Source organism: Anopheles merus, chromosome 2L (genome assembly GCF_017562075.2).
Source record: "Anopheles merus strain MAF chromosome 2L, AmerM5.1, whole genome shotgun sequence".
Classification (NCBI taxonomy): Eukaryota; Metazoa; Arthropoda; class Insecta; order Diptera; family Culicidae; genus Anopheles; species Anopheles merus.
The window spans coordinates 24,473,725-24,497,013 of record NC_054083.1 but is presented as its reverse complement, the minus strand read 5'-3'; the positions used below and the strand labels follow the sequence as shown (position 1 = coordinate 24,497,013).

Genomic DNA, 23,289 nt, shown 5'->3' with positions numbered 1-23,289 from the left:
CCCGCTACTTTACCCTTAGTTTCGAGAGTTTCCCGAGAATTCTTTCCACCCCCGGCCATTAGTGAGCGTTGCAATGGAAAATACGTCTCGGGGAAACAAAAGCCACTAACTTACCGGTTCAGATGCTCCAGCAGCTCGTTCTCTTCGCGTGCCCGCTCCTCGGTCAGGTTGCTGACGAGCAGCACCTCCTCGGTGATCCTCGGCTGCGGGGGTGACCCACTTGCGTCCCACCGGTGCCCAGTGCTCTCGGTAAGCTGATAATTATTTGCCAGCACATTATCGCTAAAAATATCCGCCCGCTTCTGGCGTCCCGGGGCGTCAGTGGTCGGCAGCTCGCCGTGCCGTTTGTCGTGGATTTTATTGTCTACTAATTGTGCCGCTTCTGCCGGAGGCGTTACGGCACCGAGCGCGTCCCCGGCTGGTGATAGTGGCGTACTGGATACTGTCACTGCTGCTGAGGATGATGATGACGATGATGAAGACGATAATTGATGATTATTAGCGGTTGCCGTGCCTGAGGGGAGAATAAAGAGGCAAAAAGAAAAGGGAACACATAAATACAGGTTAAAGCGTCTCTGGCTGGCGGTGCGCGACGACAGTGCACCGACAATGATTGGCTCGGCGGTTTGTGATACAAAAGCCCGGCACAGGAAATAGCACACTGCACAGGAAGAAGCAAATTACCTCACGACCACCCCATCGCGGGAAAACGAGCTAAGCTTGGCATTCCATCAAGCAGGAAGCTCGTAAAAAGAAGAGCACGACATAATGGGAGCGACCGTGTGTGGAGTGGAAATTCTATCGTACGTTGTTAATATACTCAACGCAAGTCACCGATCTTTTAGCTACTAGTTATTCCCACTCCGAGGGGGATGTGCTGATACTATAACGTACACACACACGCACACCGGACTAATTACGGCTGATAAAATCGTTGAATGAAATGCGACAGTCTTGTGCTCGAGCAGGGCCAAACATCTCTTCAACAGGGTTGGATTTTAGATTCCGGTTTACCTAAATGGAGTTTGTTGTTTCCCTTTCTGCTTCTTCGTTTAGTTGCCTGCCCTAGTTAACCGACCGTTCCTATGGCGGGGAAAACTATGCGCCAGCGCGAATATGCTCTTATGTCACGCAACGTCGCATTGGCGCTTTACATGCACCGCACCGTTGCCGTCGTTGGCTTTAATTGCGTGGTGTTACCCATTTTCCACCTGCTTGTAGTGTGATTCTGTCATATGAGCGTGTGTTACACGGGGCAGCGTAATTGATTCTTGCCAAGCATGCACTGGGCACCATTAATGGGCGGACGCAAGTAATGAATTCAATGATCAAGACAGGTTAGAGGAAAAATCGAGTTTCCAGTGTGGTTATAATGTTGCCTCGAATAGTATACAATTTTACATTTTTTTCTTTTAATTTTTTGAAATATTTCGAGCTTATATCCGCAAAATAAAACCGTAAAAATAGGCCTATTAATTGTTTGTGTGACAAAAAACAAAGCATTTAAATTTCGTAATAATAATTAACTGTAATTTGATAAGAATATAAAAACATACACCAAACCAAAAATCATGGCACTTCAAAGAATTGTCTCGTATCAAAACTCCCATTTGGTAGATTATTTTAAGCCGCAGTCAGAAATGGCTGACGCAAGTGCGTAAACAGCACGTGTTGTAATTTTCCGTAAATAACATTACCCTAAACATGCAATAACAACTCTGCTTGATAGAAAGAGTACAAAAAAGAGCATCGTATCGCTAAACACTACAGCAATTCAGATAACAGAAAAAAAGGTTTAAAGAAAACATAAACACAAACCAAAGCAAAATGGCTTCCACATCTTGGCACAACCGAACATCAAAGGCCGTGCTCGTTCCGTGGTATTGAGATGATGTTACACATTCGCATACATACGTTCGCACACAATTATGTAAATGATTGGAATGTTTGTCTGTTTGGCAGACCGTCTTTCATTTTTGCACATCATGTTACCTAGCTCAGCGTTAAGCAAAAAAATATATATATATTCAAGTGAAAGACGGGGCGCCTCCATCGTTCGATTGCACGTGAGGATTTGCGGCTTTTTTACCGTCGGATTTAGAGTTACTTGATCGTTTGTGTTTATGTTTGTGAGAAGAACATGCTTTTAACAGGAAATGCAAAGATAATAAGGATGATTCTGAAAATCTTGCTTGTTATTTACTCGAAAATTGTTGTTTTTTGACGTTCATTCACACATTGCTGAGCTAATTTGAATTAAATATTGTTGTCTAATATATATGAGCGCTTTCTGTTTTGGGTATTTAAAAAATATGCAAATGAAATGGCTCATAAATATATTTTACAAAAATATAGTATAGAAATACAAAAATACACTCTAGCTTTAGAATACCAAATTTAATTCCATTTCACTGAAGAATACCACCACTGGCTTACGGGACCGCCTGCAGTCAATTGCCAATTTCGGTTGCCAATTTATGGATAATTCTAAATTATGACGAGATTACGAGCCACGTAAATCGACCGAAGCAGACACAAAACCAACCAACGGGCGGCGTGCAGGCAGGCAGAAAGCACAAGGGCGTATAAATCGTGATTTTTACAGGATCAAACTGCGAGTACTACTGCGGGCGTCGGGTACGGCAGCGGAAACATAAATCGACCGATGCTGAATCGTGCGATTTCATTCACTTACTCGACCATTGTGGGTGAAAGAATCTATTTTAGATGTCCGCACCACCCGCCGCTCCCCGTCGCTTCCCGAGCGCTCGTGCGTCGCGGGAAAATTCAATCGACCGGGCCAGCCAGTAATGTGGTGATCGTAAAACGAGACTGCTAATATTCCCGCATGAATAACACAAATGCACAGACACACGCGCACATCGAATTGAGCGTCGAAACGGGCGTATTTTGTGCGATTTAAAAGTATTAAAATTTTGCTCCCACACCGAACTGAACCGGCTGCAAGCTGTCGAGTTATGTGGGATGTAAATTCACTTTGATTTTGACATTTATCCCGACGAATAAGTGGAATTAGGCGAATGGGCCCATATGCTGCGTGCTGTGAGGATTTGGTGGCTCGTGGGCTTGGATGTGCTGGATATACGTTCAATACGTTCCCTTTTCCCGCTCGGCACTGGGATTTGGATCACTTCCACACGGAAGGATCTAGATTTGATAAAGTGTACTATTGAACTCCCATTACTCATATGTTATTTGTATGGTCGCAAACGTTCACGTCTTGTAGTTGTGTACATAGTGTGGTGTATGGAGTATAATAAATGGGTATAAATTGAATATAATTTGAATACGATTCAATTTCAAAACATCTTTCATACGCAAAGTTAAAATTCCATGAACAACAGCGGGATTCTGACAATGTGAATAATATTGAAACATTTTATATAGTGTACTACGAGGTTTACGTTCAAATTTAATAGTCATTGACATAGACAAATTGCAGAAAATTCATTTGTTCAGTTCCCTACATGGCCATGGCCATACATCGAAATTTATGACACTCAATTTCAATCCTTGCGATATCTCAGACATTCCAACATATGGATAGAATGTTGCAATGCGTGCAAATAGTTAGAATAGAAATAGTTTACCAATCAACAACAATCAAAATAGGGCAACAACCATCAGCAAGCACAATTTACAAATCAATTGTTAGTTCTTATAGAATTTCACATGTCATTTAAAAATATCTTTACATAAAATAAAAAAAGACAAGAGCACTATGTAAATGATAAACAATTGAATTCAGAAGAAAAGAGCTATTTGTACATGTTGGTAAATGACAGGGTGTAATACCACAGGGTGTAATTTGACGAACCGACGTGACACTTCGAACAAAATAAGCTTCAAAAGTTATCCACATATGTCTAATGAATATACGTTAAACGCTAGCGCCATCTCTGTAATGAATCGCTTAAACAGCCGTTACTTTAAACAGAGCTTACTTTGACAGAAGTAATCGCCTCACTTGCAAATGACAGTACTTTCGTGCGGGACAGTTTTGTAACGCAAGTGTCACGTCGGTTCGTCGGAGGTAATATAGTCAGAATTCAATAGTTGAACGCTTTTTAGTTGGCATGCTTTTTAGTTGAACGCTCAATAGTTGGCTGACAGTTCAATTGAAAAGCGTGCGTTTGTATGGAAAAACTGGTTTTTGAAAAATTCACAAAAATCCCATGGCATGCCGAGAAAATTTTCAGTTTTTTTGTATGGAAAAACGTGCCAACTAAAAAGCAAATATTCAATAGTTGGCAGGGAAAAAAAGTTAATCATTTTAAATAACTTCCATAAAGTTCTACAATCTGTTTCAAGTGTGTCTGAACTCGATCCTGCTGTCACGAAAAACAAATATCGTCTAATCATCATTTAACCAACGGAGGCATTCTTAGCACTTTTGTTTCTGACCGGTGGCAGTGAAATTTCTTCCATAACTTCAAAATTTTTGTCCAGATTCAATAAAGTACGTCAGAACCCATAGTAGAGTAAGTTCTTCTTCTTATCCCTTGGCAAAACAACCGTTGTCGGTCAAGGACTGCCAATAGCATTGGTGGATTTGGCTTTCAGCGGCTATTGATTACTCAGAGCAGGATTTTTAGTCCTATGTATGGGGACACGGTCCATTCGGAGCTTGAACCTATGACGGGCATGTTGTTAAACCGTTCGAATTGAAAAGGATTTAGTTATAAACGTCAAAACAATACCTTACGCAAGAGAAGTACCTTCTATAACTGTTATCATGACTATGAACATTAAATACACATGTTTGCTTTTTTTGTGTCTATAAAAAAATGATCCTCCTGTAGATTCAGCAAAATATACTAAGATAAAATTGTGCACACTGATCTGTAAAGATTCAGTAATGTTTGTTTTTAGGCTTTGATGGAAATGACGCTTCTAACGTCGTAATGCCAACCTTGAAACAGACACCATAACCTCCACTATTGCTACATACACCCAAATTAGGCCACTGAACAGCTCGTTTATTGCATGTAGACTTACAAAGAATTCTGAGGTTAAAATTCTTCAGAAGGACAGTATTTCGAACACAATTCAGAGTAATTTCAGACTATAAGGTAGTCTTGCAAGCAAGCTTGAGTTCATAATATTTCACCTAGAAACTCCAGTTCAAATGAAAATATGTATTCTTTAGTAGAGTATGTTTCTTGTTTGATCGCTTTGAACAACTAATTTGACTCTTTTCCAATACTCCAATACTTTGACTTGACGAATCCAATACCAATCGAACTCCCACAGCAAGCAAACAATCTTGTTTATGACCATTTTTCCACATACAGCACCTAAGCTTCCCTCTTCCATTTCATCACTCGTTTACAAAGATATTAGGTAAATTTGTATTTGAAACATCTAACCAACCAACGTCCCAAGAAGCTATCTGTCTCTCGAAATCAGAAAAAAGAGCCAACCGCATGTACACAAAAACGTAAATGAACCATTTTTCCGATCTGCTCGGTCGGTCGATGAGATCGGAAAACAAATCAATCGAAATGTAACGAAATAATATCGTCAAACGAGCCATTTTCCCTCCATCTTCCTCAGCCCTCCTACTAACGGTGGTTTCATCCAGCTGATATTGGCAACGTTGTAGCATTCCGGTGAATATTGGTCCAACGCAGGCCACTCCACCGAAAGGGAACGGAACAGTTTTCAATCATACAGTTTCCATCCACCTTCCACTACCCCATTACCACCCAGGAGGAGCTGGGCAAAAATAATCCAATATGAGTTTCGCTCCGTTCTGCCCACCCCTTTACATCGGCCCACATTCTAAGAAGTTCGCCTCTTTAGTGATGTTTCTTTCTGAACAGTTTTTTTTTCCGAAACAAGCTGCCGACCACCGACCACGTGCTGCGTCTTTTTTTCTTCTTCTTTTTTTCCGGCCCGTGTGTCGCTCTCTAGCAGAAAAGCGACGGTAAGAGGGGAAAAGTTTGCATCTCATTTCGAAAGTGGCACAAGATGAAAGGGTAAGCAAAGCACGAAGGATGAGGACTGCGTGCCGCACAAAGGCATGTTTCCTGCATACTCCTCGCACTGTTGTCGCTTGCAGCGGTAGTCCTCCCCCGTAGTCTTGGCTCTCTTTCATCCTGAAGAGGAATACATTTTCCGCCCCAATGGACAAATTTTCACCCGCCGAGAAGTGGTCGAGAATGGGTTGCAATCGATAGGCTTCGATACGCCAGACAGACAACTGAATTCAATTCCCGACCCGTCACGGGGGGCGGTTTCCCGCCGTGGTGGAAAGTGGGATGCAGTTGTAGCGAGCGTAGGACGTGAGCGCAGGGAAGTATAAATACATGGGCTGGAAATCGAATAGTTTTCCCTTCTGCCCGCGCTGCCCCATCGGAAAGGTGGCGTCGCTCTCATCTTTATTGACTGAATTTGAATGAAATTCCAGCATCGCACAGCTTCACACCAACACACAGACGCCGTTCACTAGACGCCTACAACACGATCCAGCAAATGCTGCAAATGCAAACGACAAATCGATCGATTCCGATTCCGCACTACACCGTCATCATGGACGGCGCATATTCTTCGATTTCCGGGAAACGGAGAGCCACGCGGATGGCGCCAAGCGAACGCACCATGTTTCATGAAGTAGTACAAATTTTACCACCGCCAGCGTCTTTTTTAACAAACCCCTTGCGAGTTGGTTCGCCGTGCATGATGCTGATGCGAAACTGGAACACAGTGGTGAACAAAAAAAAAAAGAACACACACAGAGAGATAGAGTCAAGAGCACGGGTTATAACAGCAGCTGGCAGCAGTGAGCGCTTTGCCAAACTTTACCGATAAGTCTGCGGATATGGATGTTGCAAAGGGGCGCATCAAAACAAAAGGAAAGTTTTATGATACCAAGCAATCAGCATCCTGTGTTTCGATCTTCCTGCTGCATGGCATTTTGGGCCGCATTCGGGAGCGGTGAAGAATGTTCGCCAAAGGCGTACGAATTTTGCACGAGTCGAATAGAAGCATACCGGAGCACACGAAATGCAGCAAAACGGGGCAGCAATTGTTCGGTTAAGTTTTGATCCTTTGCAAAGAGGGATTTGCTAAAGTATTTCAATTTAATCCGATCAACAAAGAGAGTGATTTTTGTGCCAGCAGAGTGAGCTCAAAACGTATTCACTTAAAGGGAAACATTTAAAAGAATTGTTCTTGTTCTTGTTCTTGCAAATTATAGGCAAAATTATTACAAATATTGATTTTTATCCTTTTTGCAAACAAATTTAAGACATTTAAGGCATGTTTATAGTTAAAAGTCATTTACTTCGTAATAAATGGTGATTGTCATGCACAATGCATACATTTAGGAGCTACAAATGAGTATTGAACTGCGTAATAAAGATTTCAAATTCGCATGAAACACATTTCAGAGCTTTCTTGAATACAAAATGCAAACTAACATCATTTTTTATTAGTACATAATATATTGAAAACTAAAAACACATAGATTTTTTAAGATCATTTAAACCATGTTTCCACAGCTGGGTGGTTTTCATTGCTGACTTTAAGTTTGAACCCGGTGAAACATTAAACTCCTTACAACAGTCATCGATCTCTGCTTGGCAGATCCCTCCTTCATGACAACGCTATCCCTTCTTATAGCCATTTTGCTATACTATTGTGCTTTAAATAAAATAAACGAGTCACAAAAGAATGAAAAAGAAAGGAAGCTAAACAGCAAATTCCATCTCCCGGAACGTTTTTCGCCTGCAGCACTGAGCCAGAAACTAAACATGCAAAAAAAAACCATTTTACCCTGGACAAGTAAAATAAATTTTAAAAGCGATCTCGAAATAAATCCACTTTTCTTTCGATCCCACCAGCCCATTCCGCTCGCCTTGATGGTGGTTCGCAGAAAGTCAGCGCTTTGAAAAAGGTGATATTCCCGCTCGAAAGTGCTGCTTTTTAAGGGACGACCCGGTTAGCTCCGAACAGGGTATCCCATCCGTCGTGTGGCCCGTCGGACTAAACGGCGACCTAACCTTGACGTTCAGCTTATCGGTGCTCAGTGTTTTGCTTACGCTTCAGCGTTAAACCCTTTTTCCCGCCTGCGCTCGTTTGCTGCCAGCTGGAAGCCGGTCGATGATGGCAGTCGGCATGCCTCCCGTTCAAGCAGTCCATCAAGCGGGTGTTCCACGCCCCTCCACTGCAAAAAAAAGGGGAAGTGGCTGCTCACCTCAAGGCAAATTGCACCGCGAATGTACTTAACCCGCTCGACCAAGCGACCGACCGAAGCCAGTTTAGCCCACGAACAGCCAGTCCAGCCGGGGCACTGAGAGTGATATTTTATCCTGCCAGCAAGAAAGTGCCAACACCGCACCACACCACGCCACAACATGATCAAGCAGTAGATCTGGCTTGGCAGCTCGTGAAGAGAAATGGAAGTTTGCATCACAAAATAACGAGTGCGCGCGATAAAAAGAACCAAAATGACAACGATGGACATGGACGTATCCGAAGAAAATCTCCGTTACGCGAATGTTTTGTTCTTGGCGAGCAGAAATTTCGAGCTCCCGCTTTCAGCAGACTAGCTGAGATGTAAAGGTGGTTAAGATGTGTTTCGAATCTTGGCACCGGGTTTGCTCAGTGAGACGAATGTGCGATGCTTAGGAAGGTGACATGATGGTATAACGGAGGTACACACTCCTGGTAACTATACCGACAAACGCTAATGGTGGCTGTTTAGCAGCGGGACTTGACTTTGACGGTGCAGCTTTGACGATGCTTTGAGCTTTCTTGTCCGGTGTAGATCTTGATGAGATTGAAAGAGAATTCAATTTGTCGCGTTACGGAAAGAGAATGCTCGCTTCGAGAAAAGTGCAATATAAATGATAACTGGGCAAACGAAATCTTCATCGTTGGGTACAAATTTCAATTTGTTGCACGTAAATAATGAATACTCAGCGTGCTTAACACTTTTACAAACAAAAAATATACAACAGAATTCGATTCAAAATGTATAAAAGGCAAAAAATGAGCAAAATGAACATCGCATCTCGACTGCCCAAGCGCCTGCAGGTATGCACTTTAAATAGAACCACCTTAAATAGAACCAATAAATTACTATTTATTACACATAATCGATAAAACCAAACACAAAAGAAAAAAGGATAAAACCTAAAAGCCAAAAAAAAGAAAATTCAAAACAAAAACACATTTGGAATATAATTTTCAAACAGCTAATGTCTTTAACAACATGTTTATTAAACTAACTCAGGTTTTATTAAAAAAAACTACTGTTAAACTAACATCAACAAATAGGTGATATTTACTCAAACTTCAATAGAAAAACTGCTTTGCAAATAGCTTACATGACCAAATAGCAGCCGTCCTCCTATTGCTGTAGAATATCACTAGGTATACAGAAAAGAATTTCATAATATAAATCCTAGCAGGAATGCTAACAAGTACCAATTTTTTTAAACAAAGAAAAATTGACTGAACTCCTTCTTCTCTTCACATTATTGGCTTAAAAATTTATATTAATCTTCATAAAACATCTGCTGAACAAAGGTAGAATTAGAACAAGCGTACGCCAAAATGTATGCAATTTATCCAAAACTCCAAACCAATCAAGGTGCAAACTCTTCGCAAAGTAAATTTCTAAATCTCATTTGTTTTCTGCCCGAAATGTACCACAAAGGTGTACCAAACCACACACCCTGCCCGTTACCAAAAAAAAAATCCTTCCCACAATACAAACAATGTCCCATCACGTGGCCACAATATCCGGGAAATTCAACAGCGTACGTCCGTAACCACATGTGGACACAATACGATCCGTGGTGCACGAAGCGATACCGCCCAGTCACGCCCAGCAAGATGATGATCGCTGCAAACATTAAACGAAGAAATGATTTAATGCTTCTTCTAATTCCGTACCGTTGCTTGGCGCCGTGGGTCCACCCACCGTTACATTGTTCCACTGCGCAGCAGAGCGCACACGGCACACGGAGGGAGCTTTTTGCTGCCGGATATACCGAGCTTCGCTCCGGTGAGAGCAACACACACGGTATAATCTAATTTTTCGCAATTTGCATACACCATCGGCTGCCGGTTTCAGCTGGCTCTTTGTCCGTCCAGACTACACACACACACACACACACACTCACGCCCACATATGCCATATGTTGCGAAAATAGCATAAGAATGCCGGCATTTGTGGGGCAAGCGGAACCAGCGGCCGGGATTCGGGTCGAAAGTAAATGGATGGGATAATGGATGGGCTCTGTCGGCGTTGTTGTCAGTTTCTTCTTCTTCTTCTTCTTCTTCTGCCGCTTTCCCTTGTCCCTTGTTGGCTGGGACGCTGGAGACAAACACGAACTAATCTGCATATAAATTTCAATTTCGTATTTATACAGAGCGGCATAATTATGCACGACCGAATACGCCACTTTGCGAACGCGACGGCGACGGTGGAATGTGCTCGACGGTTGCCCGTCGGCCCGTCAGAATGCTTTGTGAGAGTTGAGACAAGAGCACAGGAGAAGAAGAAAAAATATGCACCAGCACATGAAGGTTGAGCGTTGTTTCCGTGAAGCAGGGCAGAAAAAAAGGATATTTTTATGTTTTTTTTTTTTTTTTGCAAATGACATTGCAACTGGTTGGCGTGCAGGTGACATCTTACTTGTAGGATTGTAACAAAAGACTGCACAAGGCAATAGCTTATCATTTCTGGCGTAGAAGGTCCAACAATAAATTTAAGCTAACACAAACAACACAAACAAACAAAAAGCCAAAATTTTTTGATTAAACTTTACCAAAAAAGGTACCGAAAACCATTGCTTAGGTAAACAGCTATGCTGTGAGCGCAACGTCAAACAAATTTACCAAATAAACATTAATCTTTTAGACAACCAAAGTACCAAAGATGGATTGGGAAGATTGATTTCATTTTAATAGGCTTGAACATAATAGGCTTGAACACTTTAAAACGGCAACGAGATTATCGATTATATAAGAATAATATTATCAATAAAATATTATAAAATAATAAATAAAAAAAACAAGCACCTCATTGCAGCTTGCAAAACGAGCACTTTTAGTAAAATAAATAGATTGAGGAGAACATAATTAGACACTTCAAATTGAATCCAACGGTGAAAGCGAACAATTTTCATCCACCCTTTCAATGCTCCGATCCGATTCCCTTCCTATAATTGAGATGTTTCACGCGACCAAAAAAAAACGGGCACCATTTTACCAGCAAATGTATATCCCTTTATGCCTGCTATTGTCCCCGCCGCCTGGTTGTAGCCACCCAAACATTCATCCCACAGCCATTTTTGTCCTGGCCCTGTGTGGGCATGTGTTTGCTCGAGCCGGTTCCACAGAATCCGCTTTATTTACAAGCATCACACAGGGCAGGGCAAAGAATTATGGCTCGCCGTGCCGCTCTCTTTGCCGGGGCCAGTTTAATTCTGCCATAAATAAGATTTTCCGCTGAGAAAAGCAAAAACAAATTTACCCAAACAGCCACCCCGTGCTCCATGCCACCACCCCCAGGCTGATTCTCAAAATGTCACGAGCAAATGGGTTAGTCGGCGAGTGGCTAGGATTAGACGGTACCGGAAGGTGTTTGCCCAAAAACGAAGATTCAGCCGGCTGAGGGATGGAGTGGAATATTTTCGATCCCAGTGAGGAGAAGAGAATCCACCAGCAGGTAACCGAGACCGGAGCGCAAGAACCAAAATTCTAAAGAATTTATGTTTGCTTGTGTGCTTTTTGCGTTCTGGCTTAGTGCACCGTTCGTGGAGAAAAAGCGGGCGGCTGTCGCAGCATTAGCGTTGGGGCAGACTTAACATACATACCAGAAACATACCTACACAATTGCAATTCAATCTTTTTCCAATAATCCTTTAAATTGCGTTTAAATTGCAAAACGTGCCGGGACATTTTAAAGTGCCAAGCACGTCCCCAATCCCCTGAAAAGATGACAAATCTTACCGTTGATTAAGATGGCATAAATGTAAATAGCAAACAATCTATGGAAGTAATCATATCATTCAATTCCCATTCATGCTTGAGGCGTACAAATTACAATTTAATTGGTGGTACTTGTATACATACACCACACGTACACACTGGCACTCATGCACGTTATCCCTTTGCCCAAACAGGAAAGCAACGGCCCCGAGTAGTGCCAAAGATTACAATGTTCGTATTATTTATAAGCAAAGTTGCAACAGCACCGTAAATCTGACCGACTCGACAATTTTCCATTTTCATTCATCCATTAAGCCTTCGTATGGGACAGCATCGTTCCACCCCAGGCACTCGACCCACCCCCTCTCCCTGGCGCTTGGGTGATGAAAGTTTCTGCACACAGCAAAACTGTACTTATCACTTGGCCTGCGTTGCCTTCCTCGGCGTTACTGCAGCTCATGCTGCCGCTTTTCTCAAGAAACGCCGGACAGACAGTGGGCATGGCGACACTTTGCACCGGAGCAACGTGTTGGGTTTTGCTTGGCAACGACCACAATCTAAAACAAACATAAATTAATTTCACATCCCTTCACAGCCGAGCGGACTGGGAGCGGGTTTTTCCTGCTCAGATTTTACCCACAGAACGACAAGCTTGCGTTTACTTCTGTTACGATGTTGAGTGCAAACCACAAGTGGATATCTTCGCAATGATCACCTTCTGGTGCCCAGGGTGCCTCGGCTTTTCGGCTAGCAAAGCAATATTCTACCCTTGCCCAAACCCTCGCACGATAGTTTTCAAGTTCGGTTTTCCCACTTTGCTAGCGAGAGCGAAGGAAAGGGTAATTTCAACACTCAATGCGTGCGCTTTATAGCCTGTCGCTCTTTAAAGCGGTGCAAAGCAGCCCCGAAAGCAGCATTCAAAATTGGTGTTTCTTCGCTCGTGTGGCAAATATATTCATCCTTAAGCTTATATGGAGCTCTGCTCAGCGGTATCACTGATGCACCAAAGCTCAACACATTCCGGTTATCGGTCAGATTTTATAACCCCTTTTCTCCGAGTTGGAATAGAAATAATGTTGGGGATGTAGTTTTGGTTTGTGTTTCGTTTTGTTCCACGAACGCATACAATCCAGCTGAACCTTTCGTCGTGTAGGGAAGGGTTGCCACGGTCTGGTCGTTCTAGACCGGACAAATCCGGACCCAGGGGTCAAGTGGTTCAACGATTGACGTAGGAGCTGTGTTCTCAGAGGCTTTGGAAACTTTTTGAAAGGATTGCCTCACATGCTTGTAACTGGCGTGTAAGCATGTTTTCGGAAAGGACCACACAATCACAGATTTGGAGTAGCACACATAGGAAGGTTCAACAAAAGCGCGAGCCAAAAATATCAAAATTTTAATCGGAAAAGGTTCGAGAGATTCGAACGAAATCTAGCTACATGCGTACGAAGGTAGTGGACAGAATTGATCGTCAAAGTGGTATTTAAGATTGGAAGAGATTGTTTCGATGCAAATTAGTATATAGTTTTCGGAATTCTTAATGCTATACTATTCAGCTCAGCTTTTGGTACGTAATAATAAAGTAAATTTTCCAATTTACCTTTTTGTAATTTTCTGTTCTTAATTCTACATATATTCTTGAATAACAAGTTTCGTCATCAAATTGGAATTTCTGGGATTGTAATAAACAGGATGAATGAAAAGATAAATACATTATTTAGTCTATTTGTTTAACCACTCCTAAAGCGCAGCCTTAAAAAATGTTTAATTATGCAAAATCAGCATTTTTTTAATATTTAAAAATAATAATTTTGATAAGCACATTGCCTACTTTTAGGCGCTCGCTCTCCATCGCAACAGCGAACAGAAGAACAAGTGTGTAATGTGTAAAAAGGCAACAAACCACCCCAATCAACCTGTTTCCGAGCAGCATGGAGTTTGTAAAATATTTCTCTCCTCATCCTCGAAGCAAACCGACACTATTACTGATTCCATCTTTGTTTTTCATTAATAAAAATAAACCAAGATCGCTATCGGCACTGCCTGGTACACTGCCATTTGTTGTTGTTTCTTTCCCGCCAGTATCAGTTCCTCCCGCCGGACACGGAGGATGTTTTCGTACATTGTCACTCCACACACCGGCAAGCGGCTGATTGCCAACCGCAAGGTTTAATAAGCTTCTTTGTTGAAATCAGCTTTATCGCTTGCATTTAATGAGCGCAGCAGCGAATGTGATCCCCGACGCTCATGTATGCCGCCCACTGTCGTGTATTCCCGCCGGTGTGTTTTTACTTCCAGCGGCACTCTTCCGCAACCGTTTACCCTTAATCAGCAAAGCCTGGGCCCGAGCATTGTTCAGCAAAAATTAATAAAAATAATTAATAATCATTTCAATACACACAGCACACCCGGGTACCCGGGTCAGCGGGCGGCCTGCCCCATCCATGGTAAACGTGTATGGATAGTTTCCCATGGACAGTTCTGCGAATGAAAAACGGGAGTAACCTTTACTACCGTTCCACGCAGCATGGCTGGTGGGTGATTCATTTGGTCAATATTTTGGTTTCGAGCCACTCGCGGAGCCAACAAAACAAAAAGAAAACTTCATACCACGTAACCACGTACTGCGGCACAGTTTGTACAGATGTTATTTGACTTCTGTGTACGCAGTTGTGTTTTACTTGTCGATGCAGGAGTTGTCAGCAATGTTTTGCACTGTTTTTTTTCTTTTCTTTACCTCTGTTCGCTTCCCGATGGCATTCAATAGTTATTATTTTTATTAGTATTTTGGAGCGTTTTTTTTTCGCTTTCCTCTTCCCCCCAGGGTGTCTGTTTAATTTATTCCAGCACTGTCATTGCCACAGCATTTGCACCAGCGCGTTTAATCCCGGCCGTGCTGTTTGTGTTTCATAAAGCAAACGTGCAGTGTTTGTACACACTTTTTTCTGTATTGTTTCGTGTTTTTTTTCTTGTTTCGCGGTTTGCATACCCCGGGAGAAATACATATTGCTTGTTAAATCCAACAGCATCGCCCCGGGCGGTTCCACAGCTGGTGCACAACCGATAGATCATAGGGATGATTTTTTTTTCGTACATTTTTTTAAATAAAGGATACATTCAATTTTTGCGCCCGTGTGTGGCACAACGCTAGAGTGGGCAGAAATGTGATACAGGAGTTTTATATATATGGTTCCAATTATTATATTGTTGGTTGACAATTTCTCCATGCAGGATTTAAAACGATGTTACACATATGCGCAATTGCAATAGAAGTGTGACGTTACAGCGAGCAGATTGTGCGAAAATTATTGCTTGCATTTGTTAATTATTAAGGTTTTTATTGTTTTAATTGTATATGACCTCATAAGTCACCCTTTTACATCTTGTACTGGCCACATTTTTTGGCCATTATATGTTAATGTTAGCAACATGGAATCACGTGTTCGTATTTAGCTTTGTAGAAAATAATCAATTTAAAAATTACTACGATAAACCACTGCTATTTTGCAGCAACTTGGTATATAGAGCAACGACTGAAAAAAAAACAATATATTATTGCAATAATGCATTAGGTTCATACATTCATCCAGGATTTATTTTTGTTCAATAAGAGTCTTAATGTAACTTATTCTATTACACGCTATAATATAATTCGCATGTCCCCGGGTTTAGCTTCTTCTTCTTCTTTGGCACAACAACCAGTGTCGGTCAAAGCCTGCCTGTACCCACTAGTGAAGTGAGCTTGGCTTTCAGTGACTTATTGTTACCATAGCAGGATAGTCAGTCCTACGTATGGGGGCACGGTATATTCGGGGCTTGAACCCATGACGGGCATGTTGTTAAAGTCGTTCGAGTTGACGACTGTACCACCAGACCGGCCCGGGTTTGAGTATAAATAAGCTAGTGTCGCATACAGTGGGCATTCAGGAATCAGCCATGATCATTTTCCACTCTAGATAATTGGGATAAATTATTATTAGCATATTGACCCGTTCTATAATTTCAATTTTAATCTGTAGAACAATATTCATCAGCCGGGTTGTATCCATTTGACAGTTACCTCTCGCGACATTGGATTTCAACATTTGTGTACAAATGATTTTTTTAAATTGATTTGTTTTATTTTTTATCATCATTTAATCGTGAAAAAGAAAACTATGAACCATTTGATCAAATTTTTGTTAAATATTTAAAGCCAAAATAAAGCCTAACACAAAAAAGCCACAACTCAACAACCCCATGTTACACAACATTTCACTCCCATCAAACGTTCCTCAGCCAAAGGTCAGATGCTGCCAACAAAAAGCAAACACAGCTACGGCAAACAAATCAGCAATATTTGCACTATCTCTACCGTGGGTGCTTTGGCACTGATTGGAGTGTAGAAATTAATCGTACCAAAAATTTACGCTCCTCTCCGTGCGCTCGTTGGATTTCAACGCCTATCGTTGATTAAAGGAGCATATTTTAGCAACGAGAGCAGGAAGTAGCGCACACTGTGCTCGATGTGAATGTTGGGCACAAATGAAACGATCCAACCGGGTGCATGTGTGTGTGTGCGAGTTCCACTTTCTAATGACACTAACGACCGTCACTGATTCAGCACATCGTATCCTGCCGGAAGGATTTGAGCCCGTGCCTTACCGTTGCCTTCTTTTGATGCGTCATGCAACCCGACACCCGAGCGGCTTCGCAGAGCGCTCCCACCCTTACAACGGCCACCCACAGCCCGTGTGATTGGACTCGTTATCACCTTTTATCTTTGCCAATGCAAGCGCTACATTCCACGACGATCGAGCGAGGGAAAGACACTCTACGATAGACGGCAAGCACATAGACAAACGACGTCTCCTGGCAGTCTTCGCAAACGTGTACCGATGTGCTTTCGTGATGGTATCGTTACCGTCATCACGACACTATTTCCGCCCAGGATGCGAGTTCGGTTCCGCACGGTGAAGGCTGGCTTTATTGCAATCGAATCTGCGAAAGTATCCGTTCGTGGCAGCAGATCGATTCATAGCGACTGGAAGGACGACGGGATGAAAAATTAACAGCATCAGCTAGCGTGTACCGCTATGGCAATGGCCAGCATTTAGCCACCATAATGATGAACCTTCTTACTCGGTGCATTTTGGAACGCTCCGTACGGTCGGGTTCGACACGGACCAATATAACGCACCATTTCTTTGATGACAGTTGCATACGGAAAAAAGGGAGCTGGCTGGACCGCTGCGTTCCGTTTAATGTCGACATCTGACAGCTCCACGATACATGCACCAAAAAAATCGGAACATAACTGTGCATGGTTCCGAAATAAATAAAGAAATTTGCTCAAATTGAATTGCTGCACTAAAGGGACATGAGGATCCAACGATGGGTCAAGCGACCACGAACCATGCACAGCCACCAAAACGATGAAACGATGGAACGCCATGAAAAACATCATCCACATCAGCAGCTTCATGAGCTTCGTGCACGCGCTCCACGAACGGGTATGATATGTGCCTCGCTTTATGGTGCTGTTTATGGGCAGCGTCGTGTTGCGGGGCAACATAGCGAAATGATGCACTTTTCACCCCATCGGACGTCGGGATGCCTTTACGATGGTATGCCCCGTCCGTCGGTTGGGGAAAACGTCTGGAGCGTATATTTCGTTGAAAAATTGCTACCCAAATGCCAGTCTTGTAGAGCGATAAAAATGACTCCATAATGGCGAAGTATGTGTAAAGCGTGTATGCTGTTTGGAAATTTTACAAAGCTTTAAAATCAATACAAACATAATACGAGTTACATTACCTTAGAAGTGAGCTTTAAAGAGGGCAGAACATCTGTCATCTATTTGTTCCTTTTAGACAATTCTATTGCAAATACAAGACCATATTTACACTCGCATCACTGCATGTTTCTTAGATGCTTAGCAATGTCACTAGGTTCCAGACATGAAAGTTGATTACTTGTGTAAAAAGATGGATAGGTGACAAAAGGTGCTGCTGTTGATTGTCAGAATGAAAGATAATCGCGGTTGCTACAGAAAACTTATGCTGGTCAAAACAGAGTTTTTTTTTGCAGAATTTATAGTACATTACTGACAAATTGATTACTGATGGTGGTAGCTTAAAGCAAGCAAAATTTCTGTATTTATGGAGCATGTCTCCTTGACATACCAGCCGTTGAAACTACAGTCAAACTTCAGGCAACAAGTTATCAAAAGTTATCAAATTGAAGCCTTGTGCTAAAATATTTTTCAGAAAAGACAGTGTTTGCATTCAACAGCATTCAGCTCCAGTTAATAAGGCTTCAATCTTTCAAGAATGGCTTAAGAAAAATCTGTTTATATTTATCAGCTCATCTGAATGGACTGAAGATTCTTCAAATTTAAGGCCATTGGGCTTCAGTATTTGAGAATATATGCTAGGAAACATCGACGACATTAATAATCAGAGTAAGGAGAAATTTAATAATCGTTTAGTGGGGATTTGAAACGCAATGCCGAATAAAGTTGTGCGTGTGATTTGTAATCACTTTGAAAGGCGTTTACGAGCCGTTTTCAAATACAACGGAGAATGATTTATACTCAACTAAGTACAATGTAGTTTTACTATTTAACGATACTGAAGACATCAATTCCACTTATAAATATAATCTAAATTGTATCTAAATTGTAAAATAAAAAAAGAGTATTACTTTTACGTTGCCATTCTGTATAGCTTAAAGTGCGTTTAAATAAACTGATTAATTATTGATAGAATGAATGGGATTTGCTGATTTACAGACAATTAGTTTGAAAATGTAGTTCAAACGTCACTTGCATACTTTCTGGTGCTAGCATACATTCAAGCGATTTATGCTTTTAGTTAGTTTTTATGAATGCAATGCAAAGCCAACCTGATGTTTCATTGCAATATTATCAGACATATGGATTTTAAGCTCTAGAAAATATGTTACACTTTATTAATGTAAGGTAGGTAAAGACGGACACTGCGGGTAATATGGACACTTCTCTTTAGCTCTTTAGCTCTGTAACTTGCATTGTTTATATTTTTGGAAGTTTTATTTCATGAATGAGTTGTCGTGATCATTAATGAAAAAAACTGGCGAAAGAGTGAGAATGAAAGCACTAAAAAAATCTTGTTTTTTGGTGGTTTTAACATCCTGTAAGCAAAGCAGGAAAGATGGACACTCAAAAGCGACGATGATGAGGCACTTCACGATGTTTAATATCTTGTCACGAATTACAAAACTTTATGCAATAAAAAAGAGACATTAATACAACAACATTTAGGAATAGCTGGTAGATTCTATAGGATTGAAAATATCAAAAAGTTGAATCTTGAAATGGGGGAAAAAATGGCTTTAACTATTAATAAGTCCCTCAAAAATGCTGGAGTCGTGGACTTTCCGCGGAGTAATTTTCTAAAGGAAAGTTCTAGAGAGTTGTTCTGTAAGCTGGAGCAACGTCAGCTGTTAGTGCGCGATATTTCAATAATGCTTTGGATTTTACTTTCTACGATGTAGTAGCAGCGGTGCTTACAATTCCTAAATTTACGGCTAAATGAATCGTCGTTGCAAGTGGCCTAGAATTGGTTTATGTACGTATCAGGGAGGGGAAATCAATAGAATACAGTAAGCGACCGCTTACTGGATGTGTTTTATCGGATTTTTTTCGGAAGTTCGCTAACTGGAGTAATTCTCAGGTAAAAACAAATTTCAAAACATGAAATATCCGGAATACGGTTACTTCCCCTACTAGTTGTCATCAATGTTCTTCACCAGAATTACAATCATCTTCTACAATGAATGAAAACGATTTCAGCAAGGTGTTTAATCTTACACAATTTCCCATGTAAGCTTTCAATATTGCATACCATTTGACCTTCATTTCCATTCTACTCGATTTTGCCCGAGAGCTGATCGGTTGGATTTTTTTTGCAACTCCCATTCTCTGCCGCCATGCTTAATGTAACCGGTGTACATTCACCCGTAACTAACGAGAAAAGCTTGCTTAATGAGGCCAACAACCAGCGTACCGTAGAACATCGGCAACACGGGGAAAAATGCCACTGTTAATCACCGATGGCAATTTCCATAAGTCAACGATAAATTGCCACGCAAAACTCATAAATTTTCACACCCTTGCCGTCCCCTCCGGGGAGAATAAGGACCACACATGCCCCTTACCTCCCCCTTCTCTCTTAAGCACGTACACGGATCAGAACGATAAAGAACAAACGGTGCTAGACGTTCCATCATCCGTCACAGTCCGGGCTCTCCGGGGCTGGTTGTTCGGTGGTGCGTGTCATTGGCAACAGTTAATAACACGTCGCCCGCCCGACCGGTGGCGCACGGAGAGTCAACAAAGTGGGAAGTGAATCCGCAACACTGATCGTTGGTCACGAAGAAAAAGATTATGATTTGTGGGCAGCCGGGCTTAGGCTGACTTTTCTCCTACGCTTTGTTTTTGCGCAGCGTTCGCATCAAATTCAGAGAATAATAATTTCGTCCCGGCCAGGCAAATCGAGATGGAAATGGTACAGAACTAAAACACGCCAGCACACGACCGTACACATTCCCTCCCAGAATTACCATGCTAAAACAGGGGGGGGGGGGGGGTGCCCAGTAAACGGCCGGTCACTTGCAGGCTGACTTACTCGTCTGTCTAACGGGTCGCAGAAGCAACAGCAAAAACAGTTCGCTCCCGAATGTACCCGCTTTGCGTGATTCGGGCTGTTTTGCATAGAACTAGATTTACTGACGCCGGCAGCAAATTCCAGCTACGCCCTTGATTATTCTCGCACTAACATTCGAACCAGAAAAAAATAAAAGCCTTCCTGCTCTGCCAGGACTTTTTGCAGCAACAAAAAAAACCGTGCACGACACGGCATTTTCGCCGTTGGTTTGGGTGCTTCATTGGAATTTCAAATTCGTTGACAACTCTACATCCGTAGTGTGCGCAGCATATACGAAAAAGGGAAATGTGGTGGATGTGGTGGAAGAGAGAGAAGAAGAAGAAAAAAGCACTCCAGCTATGCATTTTCTTTCATTCATTCCGCGAGTTGTGCGAAACGTTCCAAAGAATCAGTGACAGAGTGCGCTGTGCCTTCCCCTAAGTGTGCCTACGTACAGCGAGAAGCAAGCGAACACAAAAAAAAACACGATTACATTCAAAGAAATACTACCGCACAAACAGTTGAAAAGAAATTCCGGTTTTGTGTACAGGCCTAGGCATTTCTCTGCATTAGTCTTTTTTTGTGCTGTATGTAAGTGTGTGCGAACTTTATTTAGGTTTCCACCTGTCAGTTCCATTGCGATGAAACAAATGAAGAGAAACCGGAATTTGAATAGTTGGTCGTTGGAAAAACAGCTACGCCTCCTGCTTTGGGTCTAAAGTGAATAACGTGCGAGTGAAATTTTGTTTTACAGGGGTTTCTGGAGATTAAATTGACATGTTCAACGATGTGTTGTTTTGTTCAAACATAGAATTGAATCTTTCACCAAGCTAAGGAAAGGCAAAAGATTGATTTGATTACAACTTTTTTTTACATATTGAACTAAATAGTAATGTATGGAAATATTGAACCAAAAGGATTACAAAAAAACATACATTTATCTTTTCAATTAAACTTGATTTTTTTTGTCAGACACTTTAACATCATTATCAATGTAATCAATATACACTCATATGAATATAATCATATCAATCGAATATTATCAATTTTTTGTTGGTAAACAGACGAAAAATTTGAGAAAAAAGTAATACATCTAAAGGGTAAAACTATGTTTTTCTAAAACATAATAGCTTGACTAAATTTACATCAATTTCTACTTTTTTTCTGTTTTTGTTATTTAGCAGTATTGACCTTATGTTTGTTTGTTTTGTTCTTCGAAATCACTTGTTTTTTTTTTTTAATCTAATGTGTATACTTTCATTTGATTGAAAACATTTATTTGGGCATCAATCATTTACTTTATCAATTTTTTAAATCTTTTATATTTTGCATTTCATCTTGTATCTCTTTTTACTGACTGCTCTCTTATACATGTTTGATAACTCCTATTTTTATGTCTTTCCTTTTCTCTTTATCTCTTAATTCTGTGTCTTGCTCTGTTAGTCTCTCGTTCTTTATGTACGCATTTAAAGCATTGTTTAACTCCCATGGCAACTAATCTAATTTTGCATTTGATAGTTCTTTTTTATTGTTAGTTTATAGCATGCCCAATAGATCTTTTTGTAGCTCTGATTAATTTCATTCACCGTCTATCTTTACAAACGCCTCAGAGAAGAGAAATAAACTGCAACATTAACTCTAGCGAAGTACGTCACACAAAAGACCAAACAACGTAATGCTTCTTTTATGAGCTACAACCGCTCCACTAGATTGCGATCTTAATGAGTGCGAGTTAAGCTCATCGTCCATCGGTTCCAAGTGTCACCGGGCATAGATGACACCAGCCGGATAACTGTCGCACCACGCACCACCTCCGGGGGATTTTTATCCTCGCTAAAGATAATGGCGACCGGGGAACGGGAACGAAAACTGCGACTGGACACTAAATTTGAGGACACGTTCGCAATTAATTGAAACTCGCCAGCAATTCGGTTCAATTTACGTTGCTAATGAAAATCAACGGTACAAACGAAACCGGGCGAACGCTGCACAAGCGATGAGTTAATTTCGTGTTTCGTTGGTTTTTCTCGCTTTCTCCGTTCACTCTGGGTTTTTTGTATGCTGTTTCTTTCTATTCCTTCCTTTTGTTTCTCTTGTCCACTCATTACAACAGTGAATTTTCCATCACTCTGGAAGAAGCGCTGATTCACAAATGAAATTATTTTGCCCCTCAACCCCTACCCTCTGCTGTCTGCCCAAACATGCCAGAATGGGAATGGTGTGCCATTGCTTTAACCGGCTACCGTTGAGCTATTATTGAAGCAATGGTTTTTTTACTTTCTCTCTACTCTCCTCGCTTCACGATACCACCCACCAGTGTACTGTCAAAATAAAGCGTGTATGAAAGCTTCACTCGCCCACTTTTCAAGAAATCGCTGTGTAACGAAGCTACTTAGACGCAAGGACGTAACGAATTCATCGAGAAAATAGAACCATTACACCGTGTCGTCTCGGTGCGCGCTAGATGAAAAACGATTCGCCGAACTTCTCCGCGAGCCACTTCGATGAAATTGAATTTAAGCATGAGTGGGAAGGAAACACGGGTCCCATTGCTTTTGGTTCGCTCCCAAGCGCCTTCCCTCCTCGTTTGTCTGCTCCGACTGTCTGCCGTGCCGTGTGCGCATATTATGCGCCACAGCTGCGCACACGTTCGATG

General features: G+C 41.6%; 1 protein-coding gene across 6 annotated transcripts in view; it reads right to left on the bottom strand.

Annotated features, from left to right (window-relative positions):
- The window catches only part of LOC121594682, a 111,470-nt gene that overhangs the window by 35,833 nt on the left and 52,348 nt on the right, over nucleotides 1-23,289 (bottom strand). For all 6 annotated transcript variants that reach the window (XM_041918241.1, XM_041918246.1, XM_041918243.1 and 3 more), the window contains exon 3: nucleotides 115-514. In XM_041918241.1, the coding sequence (XP_041774175.1) occupies nucleotides 115-514 (400 nt within the window). The remainder of the gene's footprint in view (nucleotides 1-114; nucleotides 515-23,289) is intronic.